General features: G+C 39.7%; 1 protein-coding gene across 2 annotated transcripts in view; it reads left to right on the top strand.

Annotated features, from left to right (window-relative positions):
• Window positions 1–5,142: 5,142 nt before the first annotated feature.
• Window positions 5,143–21,941, top strand: part of LOC127625477 (6-phosphofructo-2-kinase/fructose-2,6-bisphosphatase-like) — a 59,091-nt gene continuing 42,292 nt past the window's right edge. For both annotated transcript variants that reach the window (XM_052100786.1, XM_052100785.1), the window contains exons 1-12: window positions 5,143–5,333; window positions 6,568–6,693; window positions 7,281–7,377; window positions 8,206–8,272; window positions 10,193–10,267; window positions 10,366–10,422; window positions 11,603–11,724; window positions 12,699–12,906; window positions 13,168–13,314; window positions 16,720–16,824; window positions 19,229–19,358; window positions 19,571–19,633. In XM_052100786.1, coding sequence (XP_051956746.1) covers window positions 5,243–5,333; window positions 6,568–6,693; window positions 7,281–7,377; window positions 8,206–8,272; window positions 10,193–10,267; window positions 10,366–10,422; window positions 11,603–11,724; window positions 12,699–12,906; window positions 13,168–13,314; window positions 16,720–16,824; window positions 19,229–19,358; window positions 19,571–19,633 — 1,288 coding nt within the window. In that variant the 5' untranslated portion in view covers window positions 5,143–5,242. The remainder of the gene's footprint in view (window positions 5,334–6,567; window positions 6,694–7,280; window positions 7,378–8,205; window positions 8,273–10,192; window positions 10,268–10,365; window positions 10,423–11,602; window positions 11,725–12,698; window positions 12,907–13,167; window positions 13,315–16,719; window positions 16,825–19,228; window positions 19,359–19,570; window positions 19,634–21,941) is intronic.

Here is a 21,941-nt window from a genome sequence, read left to right as displayed (position 1 = left end):
TAGTTATGTTTGTTTCCACTCCAGAGTTTGTTTCTACTCCAGCAAATGTACAACTCCAGTGTTTATGATTAAAGTTTGAAAGATTCTACTCCTGCGTCTCCTCTCTTCCACTCCTAGGGCACCAAATGTTACAGAAGGACTGACCCAAAAAATGGATTTACCAGCCGTTCAAATTCTCCTCGAACAAGGAGATCGTCCAGTTGAGGATCACGTATGTGAGTTTATCCATCTTACAAATTTGGTGCAAGGCCTATTTCTTCAGAGCTGGTCTGCATAGTGCGCTGAAGGAGCGGATGCCTCCGGCAGGTCCTCACTGGATGCTGTGCAACTTCGTGGAGGTGGCACTAAAACTTTGCAGCTCACCATTCACTGTGGGTTTGGAGGATGAGGACTTTGAATCTCCTCCCATAGTGGACATCCTCAAGCCTTCCAAGGCCCCTGTCTCCAAGCCTTCCACGCCCTCTGTCTCCAAGGTAACTCCACTCCATTCGACTCCCCTAAATATTTTTTTTGGGGGGCTCATCCTATCCTGTTTCCAGTGGTCGATTCCCTGCCACAGCCAGTGGTAGCGACCACGGTCAAAGAGCCAGTGCCCACGCCTGCCACGGTCCAAGAGCCAGCGCCCGTAGCCTCGACTGTCCCAGAGCCAGCGCCCGTAGCCTCGACTGTCCCCATAACCACACTCCCTGCTGGACGAAGGAGAAAGAGAAGGAAGAAGGCACCTTCTCCCCAGTCTCTGACAGTGCTCTCACGGCAGCGCCTTTCACGGCTCCGCCCCTGGAGTCTTCCATGGCTCCGCCTCCCTTGGCTCCGCCCCCGGAGTCTTCCACGCTCCACCTTCAGTTCCTCTCCTTAAGTCTCCCTCTGCTCCGCCTCCCTTGGCTCCTCCCTCGGCTCCACCCTCTGAGTCTTCCTCGGCTTCGCCCTCTGTGTCTTATGTGGCTCCGCCCACATCCCCAGAGTCGTCTCCTCCCAGGCCTCCAGACCCAGTCCCTGCCCTGGGGCCGCCTGCCAGGCCCCCGGACCCATTTCCAGCCCTGAGGTCGCCACACAATAAGGAGATATTCACTTCGATCTATATATATATATATATATATATATATATATATATATATATATATATATAGTATATATATATATATATATATATATATATATATATAGATATATATATATAGATATATATATATAGAGGCTGTCAATCTATTAACATTTTTAATCGAATTAATTACATGGTGTCCTGATTAATCGCGATTAATCGCATATACAAATATTTGCTGAGAAAGACCCTCATATAACAATAATTCAATATATAAAGATTATACATATTTATATCAATATATAATTATACATAGTTAAATATAAAAAACTATATATATATATATATATATATATATATATATATATATATATATATATATATATATATATATAACAAAAAATATTCAGCTAATTAAAATGCATTACATTCTTGTAGCAGAAGAGTTAATCATTGATAAGACAATTCAAAAAGCGGCTTTAGAATACAATGTATTGTTTACTACCATATTATTGATCATAAGTCAATCATTGTCATACAGTTCACAGCAATCCATTTCACAAGTGAATTTGTCAATTAGTGTGAGATTTATTATTAGGGCTTGTTTAAGAGCCCGTCAATCTACACCTGCATCAGACATGCTTGTGTAGCATCTCGGTTGTGTCGCATCATAAACATACAATTTTTAGTTCACTATTTTAAGTTAAATATAGTTTAATACTCAATCTTTAAACACATCTTGAGATCCCTTAGTTCGCATTTGCGCTCCTTCAAGTTTTTTGAACGCAAGAACGTAACATATGTTTGCGTTGTTCTGCCTACTGAAATGCTTTTTTTCACTGTATAAACTGTGCGTTGCTCACACAGCTGAAATGTCACTTACTGCCCTCTGGAGTAAACAGGTGGTACTACAAGCTTGCATTTCTCAGGAATCTTCCTTATCATGGTGCAATTAATTGCGTAAATTTATGCGTTAAATTGACAGCCCTAATATATACTCACCTAAAGGATTATTAGGAACACCATACTAATACTGTGTTTGACCCCCTTTCGCCTTCAGAACTGCCTTAATTCTACATGGCATTGATTCAACAAGGTGCTGAAAGCATTCTTTAGAAATGTTGGCCCATATTGATAGGATAGCATCTTGCAGTTGATGGAGATTTGTGGGATGCACATCCAGGGCACGAAGCTCCCGTTCCACCACATCCCAAAGATGCTCTATTGGGTTGAGATCTGGTGACTGTGGGGGCCATTTTAGTATAGTGAACTCATTGTCATGTTCAAGAAACCAATTTGAAATGATTCGAGCTTTGTGACATGGTGCATTATCCTGCTGGAAGTAGCCATCAGAGGATGGGTACATGGTGGCCATAAAGGGATGGACATGGTCAGAAACAATGCTCAGGTAGGCCATGGCATTTAAACGATGCCCAATTGGCACTAAGGGGCCTAAAGTGTGCCAAGAAAACATCCCCCACACCATTACACCACCACCACCAGCCTGCACAGTGGTAACAAGGCATGATGGATCCATGTTCTCATAATGTTTACGCCAAATTCTGACTCTACCATCTGAATGTCTCAACAGAAATCGAGACTCATCAGACCAGGCAACATTTTTCCAGTCTTCAACTGTCCAATTTTGGTGAGCTCTTGCAAATTGTAGCCTCTTTTTCCTATTTGTAGTGGAGATGAGTGGTACCAGGTGGGGTCTTCTGCTGTTGTAGCCCATCCGCCTCAAGGTTGTGCGTGTTGTGGCTTCACAAATGCTTTGCTGCATACCTCGGTTGTAACGAGTGGTTATTTCAGGCAAAGTTGCTCTTCTATCAGCTTGAAACAGTCGGCCCATTCTCCTCTGACCTCTAGCATCAACAAGGCATTTTCGCCAACAGGACTGCTCCATACTGGATGTTTTTCCCTTTTCACACCATTCTTTGTAAACCCTAGAAATGGTTGTGCGTGAAAATCCCAGTAACTGAGCAGATTGTGAAATACTCAGACCGGCCCGTCTGGCACCAACAACCATGCCACGCTAAAAATTGCTTAAATCACCTTTCCCATTCTGACATTCAGTTTGGAGTTCAGGAGATTGTCTTGACCAGGACCACACCCCTGAATGCATTGAAGCAACTGCCATGTGATTGGTTGATTAGATAATTGCATTAATGAGAAATTGAACAGGTGTTCCTAATAATCCTTTAGGTGAGTGTATATATATATATATATATATATATATATATATATATATATATATATATATATATATATATATATATATATATATATTGAAAGTGAATGGTGACCGAGACTGTCAGTCCCTAACATTTTGTCTAACATATTTTGTGTTCCACATAATACAAAGCCTCACACTGCTGGGTAGAGAACATATGAATGGATTTCATATGCTTCGATTTAATTTCATAGCTTTTAAAGTCCTGTGTGGATTCTTATTTCAGTGTAGTTACAGTTTTCAGTGTCATAAGTTTTTAGATCATTAGTTCTGTACAGCAGTATCGCCGCTCTCTAAATGCAGAGCACACAACCTACGTAGGGCACTAACACCGATCGTGGAATGCTCGCTGTGTCTGAAACCACCCCTATCCACAATATAGTGCACTATTTTGAGTTTTCGCTATTTTGTAGGAGTGTCTGAATTCTGAGTGAGCCACTCGTTCCCTACTTTTGTTCACGCATTCTTACCCACAATGCACTCTAATTTCACTTACATTTCAATTACACTTGTGATTAATTTCCCACAATCCACCACTGGGAAGATGTACGATCTAGGAGTTTACTGCTTCCTTCACTCCTGCAATATTTTATTTCATGCTGAATGTAGTAAATTACTTTTTGACAAATCATCACTGGATTAAAATAACATAATTACTGAATATTATCCTCTTAACATAATAGTGCAAATGATTTACAAAAAACTTAAAGACATGAAACAAAATAAATTAAATAATTATTTTGAGGTCATTACATGTTTACTCTTTATATTAACACACATAATATAATAAAAATGACAAACAGAATGTAGATTTATTGTACTAATATATTATTTAATAAGAATAACAAATAAGGACCAAGTATTTTAAAATGTAATATGTGACTGCATGTAAAATGTAATATCTGCACCAGCCCCAGAGCTCCGACAAATAGCGAACGATTGCGTGCACAGCCACTCTCGCCGCGTTGATTGCCTTGTGCACATAGCACGCGTCCCGCGCACCTCGCTGTGCACACGCAGAAATGCTGTCTGTTCGGGCTTCAGTTGTCGATCACGCGAATGACAGTGATTTATTCTCAACTTGGATGTTTAAATGGATTTATACAGTTAATCAGCCTGAAGTAAGTATGTGCATAAATAGCCTACTGCTGTAACAGTATTGTCTTCCGCGGTAACTCGCTCAACAAGCCACTTAATAAAATGCGCGGATTGAGATTCGTCCTACACCACACGGATTGAGGTGAGTCACTACCACGAGAACTTAGAGCGCATTGGGAATTGGACATTCCAAAGACGAGTCGAAACACATATATAGGCTATCTATTATTTTTTTGTGGTAATCAACATTATGCCACAAATGCTGTTGAATGAGTTTAACTTGTATTGAACCTGGAATATTCCTTTAAAGTCTGTGCGCATTCAAAGACTATTGATATGTTTTACTCACAAGATACAAGGGCATGTTGTTTAAATAATAATCCAGATCCATTATTGTTTGAGTATTCAGGATGAAATAGATTCAGCTGAAAACAGGCAGTTTAATCATTGTGATTAAAGCTTTTTTACCATAAATTCATCATATGTGTATTGCGAGGACAGTATTGCTGGTGTTTGTTGTCTTATGAAGTCTTGGGTTCCCTGCCACATCACTTCTCTTGCTCCCTGTGGGCCTAAAGGAAAAAAAAGAAACGTTTTCAGTGAGGACTTTAATTTTCTGTAAACCTGCTGTAAAACGATGTGTGATGTAAAAAGTTCTATACAAATAAAAGTGACTTGACTTGTTGAAAAATGTCATAGTCACTGTGATGGTCAGGTGTTTGATGCGCCTCCTACAGCAGAGTTCACGTGTCACATGCACGCACATCTGCTTCATACAGAATGAGGTTACACGTCCTTTAAAGAACAAGACATCAGCTTGAGCAGGTGTCTTCATCATTACAGCTCTCACACACGCTCATATCAAAGTGATAATGTCTCACTCTCAAACTGAACTGACTCAAAATCCTCTGGAGAAGATCTGGGTGCCGTGGATGAGCAACAGACTGAGACGCAGGAGAGGCTGTAAGTCACACGACTGGAGAAACATCTCTCACTGTCTCAACCCTTACTCTATCCTTGGTCTTACGCAGTCATGTTAGTAACGATAATGTCCTACTAACTGAACTTCAAAAACGCTCTGTAAAACCTTTGTAACTCTTTGGCAATTATTTTTCAGAAATTCTTAGTGAAAACTACTTTCTTATTAAACCTTTGTAAACTAGCCTACTTTTTGTAAAAACATTTAAATTACTTTTTGTTAAACCTTTGTATACTACCTTTTATCATTAAACGCCCTTACTACCATTAAACCATGGTAAACTAGTTTTCACAAAACCTTCATAAATATTTTTTTAAACCATCGTCAACTACTTTACGATAGTTTTGTGAAAAATACTTTGCGTTGGATTTAAGTACTTTTTGTAAAGTCTCTTATATTTGTTTTTAAGTCTTTGTTAGCGACTATTTATAAAAACCTTTAGAAACTACCATTCGTAACTTCTTCGTAAATACTACTTTTCGTTAAACCTTTAACTATTTTTTGTGAAGTCTTTGCAAACCACTTTTCAAAATACCATCATACATTTAAGGGACCAATAGTCCCTCTTTTCTATAGAGAAAAGTTAGAGTGAGTTTTTTCCTAAATGTAGTTAAGAAAGCGTAATGGTCAAATACAAAATGTATTTTAATTAAAAGCAGGCAGAGAATACTGTCTGAATGTATTAATACTGGAGTGTAATATCTGAGTATATTTAGTGATAATGTTCTAGTGATGTTTGTCATAGTGTGTGTGTCCTAAGGGCTGTTCACCTCACTGTTCAGTTCACTGCCCTTTACACACTCACACACACTGAAACAAGACACGTGTACAGAGAGTCTCTTCCAGAGTCATGGAAGTTAATTAAACGAGTGGGAGTATAAATGAGGCTTCTTTCTGTTTTGTGTGTGTCTGTGTGTTTTATTTTTTATCACTTTGTGGGGACCAAATGTCCCCATAAGGATAGTAAAACCAGAAATTTTTGACCTTGTGGGGACATTTTGTCGGTCCCTAAGAGGAAAACAGCTTATAAATCATACTAATTGTTTTTTGAAAATGTAAAAATGCAGAAAGTTTTCTGTGAGTGTTAGGGTATAGAACGTATAGTTTGTAAAAAAACATTGTGTCCCATAAAACATGGAAACACAACGCGTGCGTGTGTGTGTGTGTGTGTGTGTGTGTGTGTGCGTGTGTGTGTGTCTGTGTGTGTGTGTGTTTTAGCGTCCATGCCGCAGTTCACTAACTCTCCCACTATGATAGTGATGGTTGGTCTTCCTGCACGTGGAAAGACCTATATCTCAAAAAAACTCACTCGCTACCTCAACTGGATCGGAGTTCCCACCAAAGGTGAGTTTCATAAGTGAAAGAACTATTCCACTCAATGACCAATATGTGTTTATCAAAGAGAATGGTGGCTTATATGTATATACGATGTATTCCCATTTTGTTTAATGATGGCAAATTAGGTGTAAACTAAATTTTCTGAATTAATTGAACAATTACATAATATGTTATTCACAACATTAGCCCCAAATCTACAAACATTTTGAAAGCAGAAAATATGCACCTTCCACTGACAGTGATTTTGGTCCTGACATCTTAATAATATAGGAATGATAATCTCTAAATGTTGATTATTAACAGCCAATTACAATCTCATTTGCCCTGTTGAGAAGGTAACTTTTGCTTCATGTCAGTGTTTTAAAAAAATGTGTCACTTGATCAGGGGCGTAGCACCAAATTTTGGGCCCTGGGTACAAACCATCTTGCTGGGCCCCCGTACCAAATATGTATGTATAGAAAACTGACTTCTAAGGGGCCCCCCCTGCCTCGGGCCCTGGGTACTCGGTACCCTTTACCCCCCCAGTCCGACGCCCCTGCACTTGATAGATTAAATGAATCCCGCTATTGCTGATGTGAAATTGTTTTGACAGTGTATAACGTTGGACAGTACCGTAGAGATGCTGTACAAACTTACAAGAATTTTGAATTCTTCAGCCCCGAAAACGAAGACGCAATGAAGATTCGCAAGTAAGACTCATGATCAGTGAGCCAGTGTTTATTATTAGAAATAATTGTATTGTTTGTATAATGCTGTTCAGGTTGTAGTCCTAAAACCTGGAAAAGACTTGGTGGCTTTTGAAGTGACTGTTTAAAAATGTGAGTTGTTAACAAGTTCCTATAGGACTGCAACTACACAAAGATGCATGTTTACGTTCTTGGCTAATCATACAACTGTTGTAGTCCTAATGTAGCAACTTATTTACAAACATGTTAAAGAAGCACAGCAGCTGCACAGTTTATGTTTCAGGTATGATTGTTTAAATTATGTTATAGAAAAAAACGTGAAAGTCTGTTCAAGAAATGTTAATCACTGACCTTATTATAATCTTAAATCGAAAACTGCTTTTGTAAAAAATGAATTAACCTTCTTGGATGGCCTGCAAGATGATGTCATGACCCAGCACCTCAAAATATCGTTTTGTGTGTGTGTGTGTGTGTGTGTGTGTGTGTGTGTGTGTGTGTGTGTGTGTGTGTGTGTGTGTGTGTGTATTTATCACTTTGTGGGGACCATAAGGATAGTAAAACCCAAAATTTTTGACCTTGTGGGGACATTTTGTCGGTCCCCATGAGGAAACCAGCTTATAAGTCATACTAAATTATGTTTTTTGAAAATGTAAAAATGCAGAAAGTTTTCTGTGAGGGTTAGGTTTAGGGGTAGGGTTAGGTTTAGGGGATAGAATATAAAGTTTGTACAGTATAAAAACCATTATGTCTATGGAAAGTCCCCATAAAACATGGAAACACTACATGGTTGTGTGTGTGTGTGTGTGTGTGTGTGTGTGTGTGTGTGTTTAGAGCATGTGCTTTGGCGGCATTGAAGGACGTGTGTAGTTACTTCACTCAGGATCATGGACAGGTGGCGGTGAGAGACACTACACACACCCTCACTCACACACACACATACACCAGATGTGGGATCAAGTCATACATGTTCAAGGCACAAGCAAACCTCAAGTCTTAACCATCAAGACTCGAGTCAAGTCTCATGTCAGTGACTCACCTCAAGCAAGTCAAGTCGATTCCTGATGAGTTTCAAGTCGAGTTAAGGCACAGTACTAAAATAAATCGAGGTTAATTTATTAAAATAAATATTTATTTTTGCTCTGAAAAGATTAACTTATATACATATCTTTACATTAATTTATTTTATATGAATTGTATAACAGTAATGTGTTATACTATATATATATATATATATATATATATATATATATATATATATATATATATATATATATATATATATATATATATTAGTATAACACATTACTGTTATACAATTCATATAAAATAAATTAATGTAAAGATATGTATATAAGTTAATCTTTATATACATATATATATATATTAGAAAATTGCATTTGCAATTGCGTTAATGAACATGCACTGTATTTTTTATCGCGGTCATTTAAAAATACTGTGAATAGGGCCTACTTCTAGATACCTTATCCAAATTGTTTAGATTTTTAGAATTAACCAGTTAAAATGTATAACACTTTGTGTATGCTGTGTAAAAAGGGGGTCAGATTTTCACATTGATCTAACTAAAACGGCAGATGGGATGAATGAAAATGCAAATTCGCTCTCTGACAGTAAGTGGCTCTTCTGCAGCAGAAATAGCTGTTACCCTGGTAACAAAGCACCCCTGCACTTATAAGCAATACTTTATTAGGCATTATACAGAGGTAAGATGAAAAGATAATGCCATTGAAACATTTATGTAGACAGTTCCCTTCATAGATACATTTATATAAAATAGTCATAAAGGTATTGCATTCAAGGGCTTTAGTTAGTCCTAAAGTCTTCAGAAGTCATATGAGAACACATGGATTTCGTCACGAGTCTTTATGTAGCCTATATTCTACACTACCTGTGATGTATTAAATAAAGTGTTGTGAGTGCAAATTTATATTGCCAACAAATGGTTCTGGTATATTCTTGACTGTTGAGAAGGTTTAGAAAAGGCACACACATCTAGAGAGTAATTGTCAGGTCATTTCAAATTTGTCGCGCTACAAAACACGAGATTTTTTGAATCATTGAAGAGTTGTGAATCATTTTAATTTACTGACAACTCTCAAACATTTCAACATATTAATTATATATGCGTTGCATATTGTGCATCTGGCAAATCTTTTTTTATTCACACAGTCCAAATCGGAATCATTATATCCAAAGGAACTCGACAATCATCTGTCATTTTGGCGCATTGTGAGTGCAGTGTTAACTGTGTAGATGCAGATCAGCTGCATGATTAAGCTGACATTTCTGCATATTAATGAATTGATGTCACAATATTTTTTTAAACACATTTCATTGCTGTTTATAACAGGTTATTGAAAATAATAAAAAAAAAAAATCAAGTCATTGTCGAGTCATACAGTTCAAGTCAAAGTCAAGTAATTTTCTTCATTTACTCAAGCAAGTCACAAGTCCTTAAATTTGCGACTCGAGTCCCCCACTTTGGTTACACGGTTACTGACATTTCCACTTAGCATGATCGATGATTTTAGTGATTTAGATATTATAGAGATCGATAGCACCAATTTCATCAACCGTTTCTCCTGCTTTTCTGTATCAGTTCCAGAACAATCTGCAGTTTAAAAGCTGGTGAAGCAACCGTCGAAGCACATTGATAATCTGTTTATGTTTTAAATAAAGATTTATTCATTTTTTCAACAGAAGGATTGTTTCTTAAATTCTGGATTTAGCTAGTATTAGTGTTAGTTCCATTTTATGAAGTGAATCAGATGGGAAATGAAAGAGCTGAATGTGTGTGCAGGTGTTTGATGCGACCAACACGACAAGAGATCGCAGAGAATTGATTCTCAGTTTTGCTAAAGACAACGGCTACAAAGTGAGTAATGTTGATAACATCTCTAGAGAACCTCTTGAAACTTTTCAGAAAATATCTCCACAAAACATAGCATTTAAAGAATGTTTTCTTTCTTGTAGGTCTTTTTTGTTGAGTCGCTTTGCGATGACCCAGAAATCATTGCCGAAAACATCAAGGTACAGAAAGAAATTGATTTCAGGATTCACAAATCACATCCAGTAATAGTAGGGTTCAAAAGTCCACTTGTGAAAATTCTTCTATTTTTGCATTTTTTCAAATTTTATAATTTTTTCTTTTCTGTGTAAATTATATTAGCAGCAAAACAAAGTGAGTGAAAAACGGAACTGAAAATGACATTTCATTATTTTTTTGACATGCTTAACATGCTCAATGTCACAAATTTGCTACTTTGAGTAGTGACCTACAAATAGTGCAAAATCTTAAATATTTCTTCATTTCACATCTTAAACTTTTTTTCAAAATCCTAAAACATTGTTTATTTCCAGGTTGAAATTATTTTTTGAATCCCAGATTTAGAAAATGGACATTTGAACCCCACTGTATTTGTTGAATCTCATGATACACACACACACACACACACATATATATATATATATATATATATATATATATATATACAAAGACAATGCTAAGCTTCTTTTAATGAAACAAATAGCTTTTTCATCTGTGATATAATGATAAGTGATTTTCCAGTACCAAATTAGCCATTTAGCATGATTACTCAAGGATAAGGTGTTGGAGTGATGGCTGCTGGAAATGGGGCCTGTCTAGATTTGATAAAAAATGGCTTTTTTCTAATAGTGATGTGCTGTTTTTTACATCAGTAATGTCCTGACTTTGGGATCAGTTGAATGCCACTTTGGTGAATTAAAGTACCAAATATTTAAAACTTTTGGCCGCCAAAATAAATATTTTATTTAGACAAAGATAACATTCTATTTACATAGTAAATTACATCATGTTAATAACTGTTGTACTAAATATAAAACACAAAATCAGGTTTCAAATAAAAAAATACAGTTGCTATAATTCTAAGTAAAACTATTATTTTTTGTTAAACCCTCAAATCTAAAACATACGAATGCATTACAGTAATTCGAATTTGGTGTTTGTGTGTGCTTAATTGTCAATACTAAAGTTCTAATGCAAAAATACAATTTATTGATTTTGTCTTTTGATTTGGGGATTAAATATGATCTGAGCATTTCTTGTTACAGCTGGCTGCTGTAAAACAGTCAGTGTTTTGCTAATAAAAGCGACTCTTGTAAATGACAGAAGCAGTTTGCTAGATCTCACTGTGACCGTTAGAAGATCAGCTTCTCTTTGTCTCTGCAGCAAGTCAAGTTGAGCAGTCCTGATTACATAAACTGTGATAAAGAAGAGGCCGTCACTGACTTTCTTAAGAGGATCAACTGCTACAAACTCACATACGTTCCCTTGGATGATGAGAAAGACAGGTGAAGCATTTTACAAAGAGTCTGAGAACACACTGAAAATCTGGAAGTTTATTTTAAACCTGGAAAAAAAAACCTGAAAGATTTATAAAATGTAAAACAATGAAATGTACAGTGAAATAATTCATATTCAGCACTATTTCAAGGTTGTTCATGTTTGTTCTGGACATCTAAACAAAGGTCTGTACAGATGGTCACAATAACATCACAATAAAATGGTTCCTAGAAATAGGACCGGTTGCAAATATTCTTTGTTCAAAATATGATTTTCAGTTAATTTCTTTTGTTTAGGAGAAACATGGCAAGGAAATGTTTTCATGACATTTACTCATTGGGGGAGCTTCGGTTCTGTTAATAAGTTCAAACATGAACAACCTTGAATAAGTGCAGAATATGAATTATTTCACTGTACATTTCTTTGTTTTACATTTTTAAAAATCTCTAATTTTCTTTTCTTGCTTGCATTTATAAACACACAAGATGCTCTTTGAAATATTCTCAAATCATGCTGAATAATATGATCATCAGGTTTTATTCACGCATGCTATCATTAAAAAAAAAAAACATTCTCAAATTCTCAACTCAACTTTGCTCACTCATTGCTATGCTGACAATATGAATTGGAATGAAAAATAAATAAATAAATATTGTGGGAGGGCGGGGCCGGGTCGTTATTTTACACACCCAGTCAGGCTAATCAAGCCAAAAGACACAAACACACACATAAGATGGACAGCTGCCCGTAAACATTCTCTCTCTGTCGCACCACCGTCCGCAGGCTGCCTTTATCCCTCTCGGAGGCTTGATTAGCCTGATAAGGGACCGGGTGTGTAAAATCACGACCCGGCCCCACCCTCTGCCCTGTCACACACATATATATATAAATATATAAATAAATATACAGTATTAATGATGCAAATGCTAAGTGGACGCAGTATTGGACTGGGACTGTGATGTTTGTCTCTCTGTGAGCACAGGCACCTGTCCTACATTAAGATCTTTAATGTGGGCAGCAGATATCTGGTGAATCAGGTGCAGGATCATATTCAGAGCAGAATCGTGTACTATCTGATGAACATCCATGTCACTCCTCGCACCATCTACCTCTGCCGTCATGGAGAGAGTGAACTCAACCTTTTGGGGCGCATTGGAGGAGATTCAGGCCTTTCTGCACGAGGAATCAAGGTTAGAAAACATCTACATTTTAAACTTGAGTGTGTACAAACATGAAAGGTCAAATCATGTGGATTGTTGAGGAGAAGTGTGCTGTTACTTTTCTAAGTGATCAGACTTATGATTTTTAACTGGTGGACATTAAACCTTAAATGCATACCTCAGGACTTTAGTGACCTGGGACCTTATTCCACGCAAGACAAACACAGCAAGATCCAGAATCCAACTTGTCTCAGTACAGTCACTAAGTGTTTCTGTGTGTGTTTGTGTCAGTTTGCACCTGCTCTGGGCTCGTACATCAGGGGTCAGTGTATCCTGGACCTGAAGATCTGGACCAGCCACATGAGAAGAACCATCCAGACAGCAGAAGCCATCGGTGTGCCGTATGAACAGTGGAAAGCCCTCAATGAGATTGATGCTGTGAGTGAGATGGCATGAACGTCTAGGTTTCTAGTGTAACCGTCTTTCCCTGATGGATGAAACGAGACATGGTGTCGATTGTAGTGACGCAAGGGGCTTCTTTCGGCAGCCTCGGATACCTCTGAATATGAAAAATGGCAATGCCAAATTGGCGAACAGAATTTGCATATTCCGCCCCCGGACATACGTGTATAAAAGGCGGGATGTGCCTCTGTTCAGTCAGGTTCTGCACTGAGGAGCCGAGAACAAGGTTCGGCCATTACAGCGGCTTGGTACAGTGTTGTGGCAAGGGGAACGGGGGAAAGACGTCACTCACTTGACGTTGTGTCGACTGTAGTGACACAAGGGGTCCCTATTCAATAGCACCACCTACACTGACCATGTTACGTGATCTGCTGGTGCAGCAGGCTGTAGTGTGCCAAAGGCACATGAGCATCAGACTGCACGTAACCCTCCCCGACGCCCCACTAAGTACTCATATTTTTATTATTAGGTTCCCAGCATCCGGCCAATGATTCCCTTGGGGGTGGGAACAAACGACGTGGCAAGCATGGGAGCAGGCCTCACCAGCCGCAGCCTTTTCACTATGTTTCTCCTTATAGAGTGTTAGATGAGGCTGGGGCCATCTACTGTATTCCATTACAGAGTAATTGGTACCTGTAGTGGGTCTGGTCGGGAATTCCTCTACTGAATTCGCGGACTAGAGGGCTAGGGAGGAAAAGACATATAGGGAGCGCGAGTTTAGTGGACTCTCCAGGGAGAAACGGCACCCATGAGATTGTAGAATCTCGCAAAGGTATTGGGTGTCACCCAGCCTGCTGCTCAGGTCGGTGTCGTGGGCAAAATCGAGATGTGGAAGTACGCGTTGTTCAGGTCTACCGCAAACTCGCAGGTCCAAGATTGGTCTCAACCCACCTCCTTTTTTGGGTACAATGAAGTGCTGTAGAAACCCTTCTCCATCTCAGCTGGAGGGACAGGCTCTATCACGTCCTTTTGCAAAAGGGTAGCGATTTCCGCACGCAGGGTACTGACAGGTGGGGTGGATGCCATTGAAATGGGGCGGATGCCTGGCGACCTGAATCTTGTAGCCATGTCGGATGGTCCTAGCCATCCAGCGTGACAGGTTGGAAAGCATAAGCCACGCGTTCAAGCTCTGCGCGAGGGGCACTAAAGGGATGATCGTTTTAGACATACCCGGTGGGGCTTCGCAGTGGTGGGGAGCAGGTAGTGTTGCGTCGGGAGGCAAAGTTGTGACCCGAGGCATGTGTGCTGACAAGAGACTCCAAGCACTTACCTTGCTTCGCATACCCTGTAGCGGGCGGGTTAGTGACTGGGGAGGAGGTCCTGGTAAGGTGTCCTCTGGACTCGTCAGAACCGGCCAACCAGGGTTGTGAACGATGTACAGACACGGACGTGTAGGTGAAGATTCTATGTCCAGGGTACTACTTCGCCTGTAAGGTTCTGTTGCCGGGGCACTGTGAGAACGGCGTTTGCAGGCACCAGCTAGGTAACCCTGGATGGGGATGAGGAAATAGCTCTTTTATTGAAAAAGTGGGTACCGCAGCCTGAAGAGGGTGTGGCAAATGAAAAAATAGAAACCAAGGAATCTCCACCCGGCCCTCCACCGGGGGAAGGAGTGGTCTGGCTACCAGCTCTTGAGCGAACATCTCGTCCCCTGGGTGGTCCGTCTCAGGAACGCTTGGGAGCCTTCCGGGTCCTGGAGGAGGTTTGTGAGACGGGGCGCGTCCGCTTCCTGCGGGTGGCTCTACGCCGGGGCTGAGAGCCGGGCCCTGGTTGTGGCGGAGCTACCTTCTGGTTACTTGCTGTCGTATGGGGATGCCCTCGGTGGGCAGATGGGTCTCGGCTGGATGTAGACCGAGGTAGGATATGTTGGATGGCCTCCGTCTGCTTCTTCACAGCTGAAAACTGCTGGGCAAAGTCTTCAACGGTGTCGCTGAATAGGCCGATGCTTGGAAATGGGGCCGTTGAGAAAGCGGGCATTGTCAGTGTCCCGCATCTTGACCAAGTTCAGCCAATGGTGACGTTCCTGGACCACAAGAGTGGCCATCCCCTTTCCAAGTGCCCACACTGTGACCTTCGTGGCCCAGAGGGCGAGGTCGGTAGCTGAGCGCAGTTCCTGCAGAACATCAGGATCAGGACTACCCACGTGCAGATATTTTAGTGTCTTGGCCTGGTGGACTTGCAGGAGGGCCATGGCATGCAGGTTGGAGGTGGCCTGTCCGGTGGCCGTGTAGGCTTTCGCTGTCAGCAGCGACATCGTCCTACAGGCCTTGGAAGGGAGTGCGGGATGATCCCACCAAGTGGTCGCACTTTGCGGGCACAGGTGCACCGCAACCGCTTTGTCCACCTTTGGGGGACTGCCGCATACCCGTGGACTGCCCCGCCGTTGAGTGTATTGAGAGTAAGGAGGTCGATTCTGGGAAGTAAAATGTGCCCTCCACAACCTTGTTAGTTTGTCATGCACCTACGGGAAGAAAGGAACCGAGGGGCGTGGCTTCCAGCGACACCCTGACCAGAGGAACCAATCATCTAGTTGTGAGGGTTGAGGGGAGGATGGAGGGTTCCAGTCCAACCTCACGCTCACGGCGGCTCGGGCAAGCATATCGGACATCTGAGCGTCAGCCTCAGACTGGGTGGGGAAGCCCGAACGCATCAGACGGTGCTACACTCTCCGATGCAGCGGCGAATTCATCATCCTGCTCCATAGCTCCAACAGAGACATTGGATTGGCCGTGAGGTGAGCTGGTTTTACGTCGAGCCCGGACAGATGTAATCGAGCGTGCTGGGGGGCAGGGGGTTCATGGGGATTTACCCGGCAAAACCGTGCCCGCTGAACTCCCCAAATCGCCTCCATCGCCAGCCGGGTCATCCTCAATCCCGTGAGAAGGAGCAACTCGTGAGGCGGAAGCGTAACTCTTTTATTTTCTCATGAAAATAATACTCTTTTAGAAGACTGTTGAAGTGCCCAGGGGCATGGACTGCACTGGCGTCCAGAGGAGGGAGAAAGCCGCTGGCAATGCGCCGTAGGTACTACAGGAAAGCTCTCTAGAGGTGAAGTGGAACAGAGTGAGGCTTCAGCTCGCTGAACACACAACCACTCGGCTCCGAAGAAAGAATCTGACAGAACAGAGGCACATCCCACCTTTTATACCCGTATGTCCGGGGGCGGGACATGCAAATTCTGTATGCCAATTTGGCATTGGCCTTTTTCATATTCAGAGGTATCCGAGGCTCCCGAAAGGAGCCCCTTCTGTCACTACAATCAACACAACGTCGAGTGAGTGACAAAAGGGGAACTGCAGGTCCACAGATGCAGATGGCATTGAGTTCAGAGTGTGTGTGAGGTGATAGTGTTGTCATGAAGTGTGTGTGTTAATTCTGTAGGGTGTGTGTGAAGAGATGACATACAAGGAGATTCAGGATCACTTTCCAGAGGAGTTCGCACTCCGAGACCAGGATAAATATCGCTACCGCTATCCAAAGGGTGAAGTAAGTCTACACCTGCTGCTCTCTGATTGGATCCATCATGAATGATTTAATTGATATTATGGCAAAGTTTGACCATTTTGATACTGGCATCAGTCAAAAACTGTTTGAACTTAAGCAAATTAACAGAAGCGAAGCTTCCCCAATGAGTAAATGTCATGAAAACATTTCCTTGTCATGTTTCTATTAAACAAAAGAAATTAATTGAAAATCATATTATGAACAAAGAATATTTTAAAACGGTCCTATTTTTAGGAAGCCTTTTATTGTGACATTATTTTGTCTTGACAATTGAGCACATACAGTATTGCATTCAGATGTATTACTTTGAGTTTTTTTGTCTTTTCCATTATTCTCAATGGTGATTCTCATTAGATTATTATTGCTGCAATAGTGTTAGTAATAAAAACATTTATCGCAAATACCATTATACAATTATTTCAGATTCATTTTATATATAATATAAATAAATAATAGATAATAAACCAATTCAAATATTTAGAGCCTGTAATAAATATAATAATTCAGATATTCAGATTGAAAATGATATTGCATTATTGTGGCAGACGAGTAAAGTATTGATTGGACATTACAAAAATTGCTTTAGATGTCATTATTATATTGTTTGTTTTATTCCCATATCATTGAAAATAAGCCTAGAGTCAGTCAACATCTAAATGTCATTTGTCCTGTTCTCACAGGAAGTGTTCTTACACTTCTGTCTATGGTATTTTACATTTTATGTGCATATGAGTCAGACAGACACTTTTGGGGCATCTCTCAGTTTTCAGCATCATAAACAGCTCATTTTTAGGAAACTGTGTCAAGTTTAAAGTAGTTTTTCTTTGAAAATCACATCTCGAGATCCCTCTTATGCTACATCTGAATATGCATACTTCCATGCTATAAACAGTATGCCAATGGAGACGTATGTCCGAATCCTCAGTATTCAGACCTATTATTTCCTTCGAGATTGTGAAGTTTGGCTCAACTAGGAGAATTTACTGTCCTGTATTGATTTGGGAATTCAAGTTCAACGTGCTGAATTAAAAAAAATGGTGGTGAACCGCGAGTCAAGTGGCTCTTTTAAACTGTAAGTACTATATTCCAAGAAAATGGTTTCTTGTGCTTATGTAGTGCTTGTGTAAGTAAGGGATAATATACAATCAGTCGGTTGTCATTGCAGAATTATTTTATTTATTTTGCGATAACAACCGGCTGACTGAACATTATCCCACTTATTACATGGCTACTAACCAAATAAATGAATACATGGACATAAAACATTTGAAATTATTTTATTAGCTCACTTGTAGAGATTGTACAGTGGACGTGGATGTGTGGTTGTTACTGAGAAATATCAGACCACTGGATGGTGCCATTGATCAATCAGAATAGAGTATTCCAGAGACCCGTGTAATAACTAAACTTATTACATCACATGTTCGGGTCACGGGGCAATCCCCACGTTTCTGTATTAAGTACTGTATGTCTGGAATCCATTCACCTGGACTCCTAAAGAACAAGAAATTTTTCACCAGCCGAGAAGTGCGTGCTTCATTAAATACATGCACATACATGATTTCTGATGCTGGGTCAATGTGAGGTTTGTTGAGGTGCGCTGATTGCACCCTGATGACGCGGCTCATAAAAACACATGTACTTCAACCTTGAAAGGGTCTGATGGTAGGAAAATATGTACTTTTTATTAGGCAATTTACAAATGGGTCAGATAGCACGATTAATTGCATACATTGTTTAATGCTTGATTTTTTTTTTATAAAATTAACCATCCGTCCATCTGTCTGTCTATATCAAATTATAGTAATTAGAATGAGTTGGATTGGGGTAGGGGTGAAATGTGCTTAATTGTCAAGACAATAATGTCACAATGCAAAAATTATCAACGGTCCTAAAATAGCATTAATTTACTTCAATCAGAATGTCATTTCTAATTTCTTTAATTTCTTGTTATTGGGATGATATTTGACCTGGACATGTTCCTGACAGGTTTTATTAGTTAAGATTTTATACAAAATACAATTTAATGATAGTGATAATGACAAGACACACAAACAATATTTAGTGAAAACAGTAATTGTTTCTTATCCACTGACAAGGCTCTTGGGAGATTATACAACTAGCACATTTTTGTTAACTGGCCAAAAATAAAAAGGCAGATATGGGCTGATTAATTTGCATGACTGATATATCCACCTTATCATTAATAATGTATTTAGTGTCCCTCGCTCTAGATATCAGTCCTACATTAATTAAAGGACAGACTATTGTTGGTAATACACAAACGTCCATGCTTTAAATGAATGAATATTGTCAATAAAAAAAAAACAAGACTTGTTTTAGATGTCCTACTGCATTGTGTATTTTAATGTGTGTGTGTGTCAAGTCATATGAAGATCTGGTGCAGCGTTTAGAGCCTGTCATCATGGAGCTGGAGCGGCAGGAGAATGTTCTGGTCATCTGTCATCAGGCCGTCATGCGCTGTCTGCTCGCGTACTTCCTGGACAAAAGTGCAGGTATAGACAAACTACTGGGGCTACATTACCCATAATCCATCATTCAGACAGAGACTGTGTATTACTATCTGCATATCCATATTGTGCACTATTTTTACTCTTTCTTGTACATTTCTTGAGTGGACAGTCTAGAGTATAAATGTAAATGTGTTTGTATAAATTCCATTTCTGTCATTTCTGTTGTTGTGTAATAAGCGCTCTGTCCTGTCTAGATGAGTTGCCGTATCTGAAGTGTCCTCTCCATACAGTGCTGAAACTCACTCCTGTGGCCTACGGTCAGTCTCTGTTATGTTATCAAATCTGTCTAAACACAAGCAGTGGTTCCTAACTAGGACATTGCATTGCAATCCAACATATAAAAATTTCTTAAACGTGAAACATTGAAATGTATTGGTATTTATGCTATATATTTATAATATTTACTAATCAAATAAATCACAGCCAAAGCACATTGTCATCAGGACAAACCATGTTTAACCTGTATTTAATATAGTCTGGTCCATATTTTCTTTTACCTTGTGAAAGGCAAAAGAAGAGTTTTTGAGGATGAGGGCATTTCCATAGTATAGGGGATGATGCAAAGGCAGCCATAGTGTGCCAGAACGCTCACCACACAGCAGCTATTGGTGGAGAAGAGAGAGTAGATTTATAGAGCCGATTAATCGATTAAATATAAACCATCGCTTCCAGTCAGCAACAGTATATGCATTCATGAGAGCACTGAGTTCACGTGGTCTCTCGGGTGACTTATTCATGTTAGCATGTTACAGACGTAATCTCACGTTTTTCTCTCTGTTGAGACATCCAGGTTAAGCACACAAACGCACCATTAGGGCTTTTCACATTTTAAATTGTTAACTCTGGGTTATTCTAAATATGGGTAAACTGAATCCTGGGTTATCCTTTTTCATGTCTTACACTGTTCATACTTTACCCTGGGTTAATAATTAATAATAGGTATTTATGTTGGCTTGGGTAGCTCAGCAAAACACTGACTACCACATCTGGAGTTTGCGAGTTTTCCCAGGGCATGCAGAGTGACTCCAGCCAGATCTCCTAAGCAACCAAATTGGCCCAGTTGCTAGGGATGGTTGAGTCACATGGGGTAGCCTCCACATGGTCGCTATAATGTGGTTCGCTCTCAATGAAGCACTTGGATGCCACGGTGGATGGCGTGAAGCCTCCACACGTATGGCAAGCCAAAAATAAACTTTATAGACTAATCGCATTTTCATCCAAAACACCATATCTAACTGCGTTTGAAATGACCTTAGCACCATAAAATACGCCGTAAAAAATGTTTCACACCATTATTCTGTGACAAAACGCAACTTTAAATGCCATTTGGATTGCCACATGACGCCGTTTGTGTATCTTTGTGTCTTTTGTTTAAGTTTATCATTAAAATATGATTTATATTGCCAAGCCGGTTCTCGCCTCCTACTTTCCATTGAACTGCGTTACATATAATGAGTCCTGCCCGCTGATTTCCACAGCCAGTACATTTGAACTTATCCAATAAACATTGAAGTAAGTCAGACCAGACAAGTTCAAAACAAATGTGCCTGTGTGAAGTAACTTTGATATAGCCTATTCACTTCTACTAACATGAAAAATATTGTTAGTCTGCTTTCCAATTGAAATGCTTGCACCTCTTTGTCTAGGATTTCAATTTTAGGAAGTTCAGCCCGAGGGTATATGATGAAAATATTTAATATCCATTGCAGTATTCCACTAAAATGCATAGATGGGTTATCACTTGTGAGCAGAAGCGATTTTATGATTAGAGTAGATCGATTGTGGCTCAGAGGTTTAGTCCTATGCCTTCAGTGTGAGACCGTGAGGGAGTTTGAATCTTGCTTTTAATATTTAATGTAATATAAACACACAGTTCACCATTTTCAAATAGCAAAACATATATGTATATTTGTTCATTGGAGACTTAAGGGCAGAATAATTAACTTAGATAATATATATATTTATTAAATTAATAAAAATATATAATGTATATCAATATAATATAAAGAGTTATAGTTGTACCCTTGGGGTAAGCTGGCCCCCTCAAAATGGGGCAAAATGCACCCGGGGGTATCTTGACCCAACATATTAGGTAAAAATACTAGGGGGAAGGAATAGAAGTGTGTGTCTGTGTGTGTGTGTATAATTTTGTGTTTGAATTATAATTAAGGCTATACCATTATACACTGGCACCTGCTGATCAGTAATACTTCTTTTTGTGTGGGATTGCAAATTGTTCATAATTAAGCACTGACAACCCAGCCTTTTGCAGTATAGTCACAGTCCATACCGTGATTTAAGTTTGTTTCATTTTGCAGCCTATTTTGGTTCGTTAATTTTGATTCGCACATTCCACAAAAAGATGCGCTTTATAGCTAATCCCTTTTTATTAATGGATTCCACTACAGACATGAAATCATATGGCCCCACCCAGGGGTGTAACCCCAATAATCAAAACTAGCAATTATACTATGTTCAATTGAACCCCCAAATCTACTACCATAGCCCCACCATATTTTATATGTCTCTCCTTCCAGCCAGTCATTTTTTATATTGCTACCTGGT

Source organism: Xyrauchen texanus, chromosome 31 (assembly GCF_025860055.1).
Source record: "Xyrauchen texanus isolate HMW12.3.18 chromosome 31, RBS_HiC_50CHRs, whole genome shotgun sequence".
NCBI classification, from domain to species: Eukaryota; Metazoa; Chordata; class Actinopteri; order Cypriniformes; family Catostomidae; genus Xyrauchen; species Xyrauchen texanus.
This window is presented reverse-complemented; position numbering and strand designations above follow the sequence as displayed.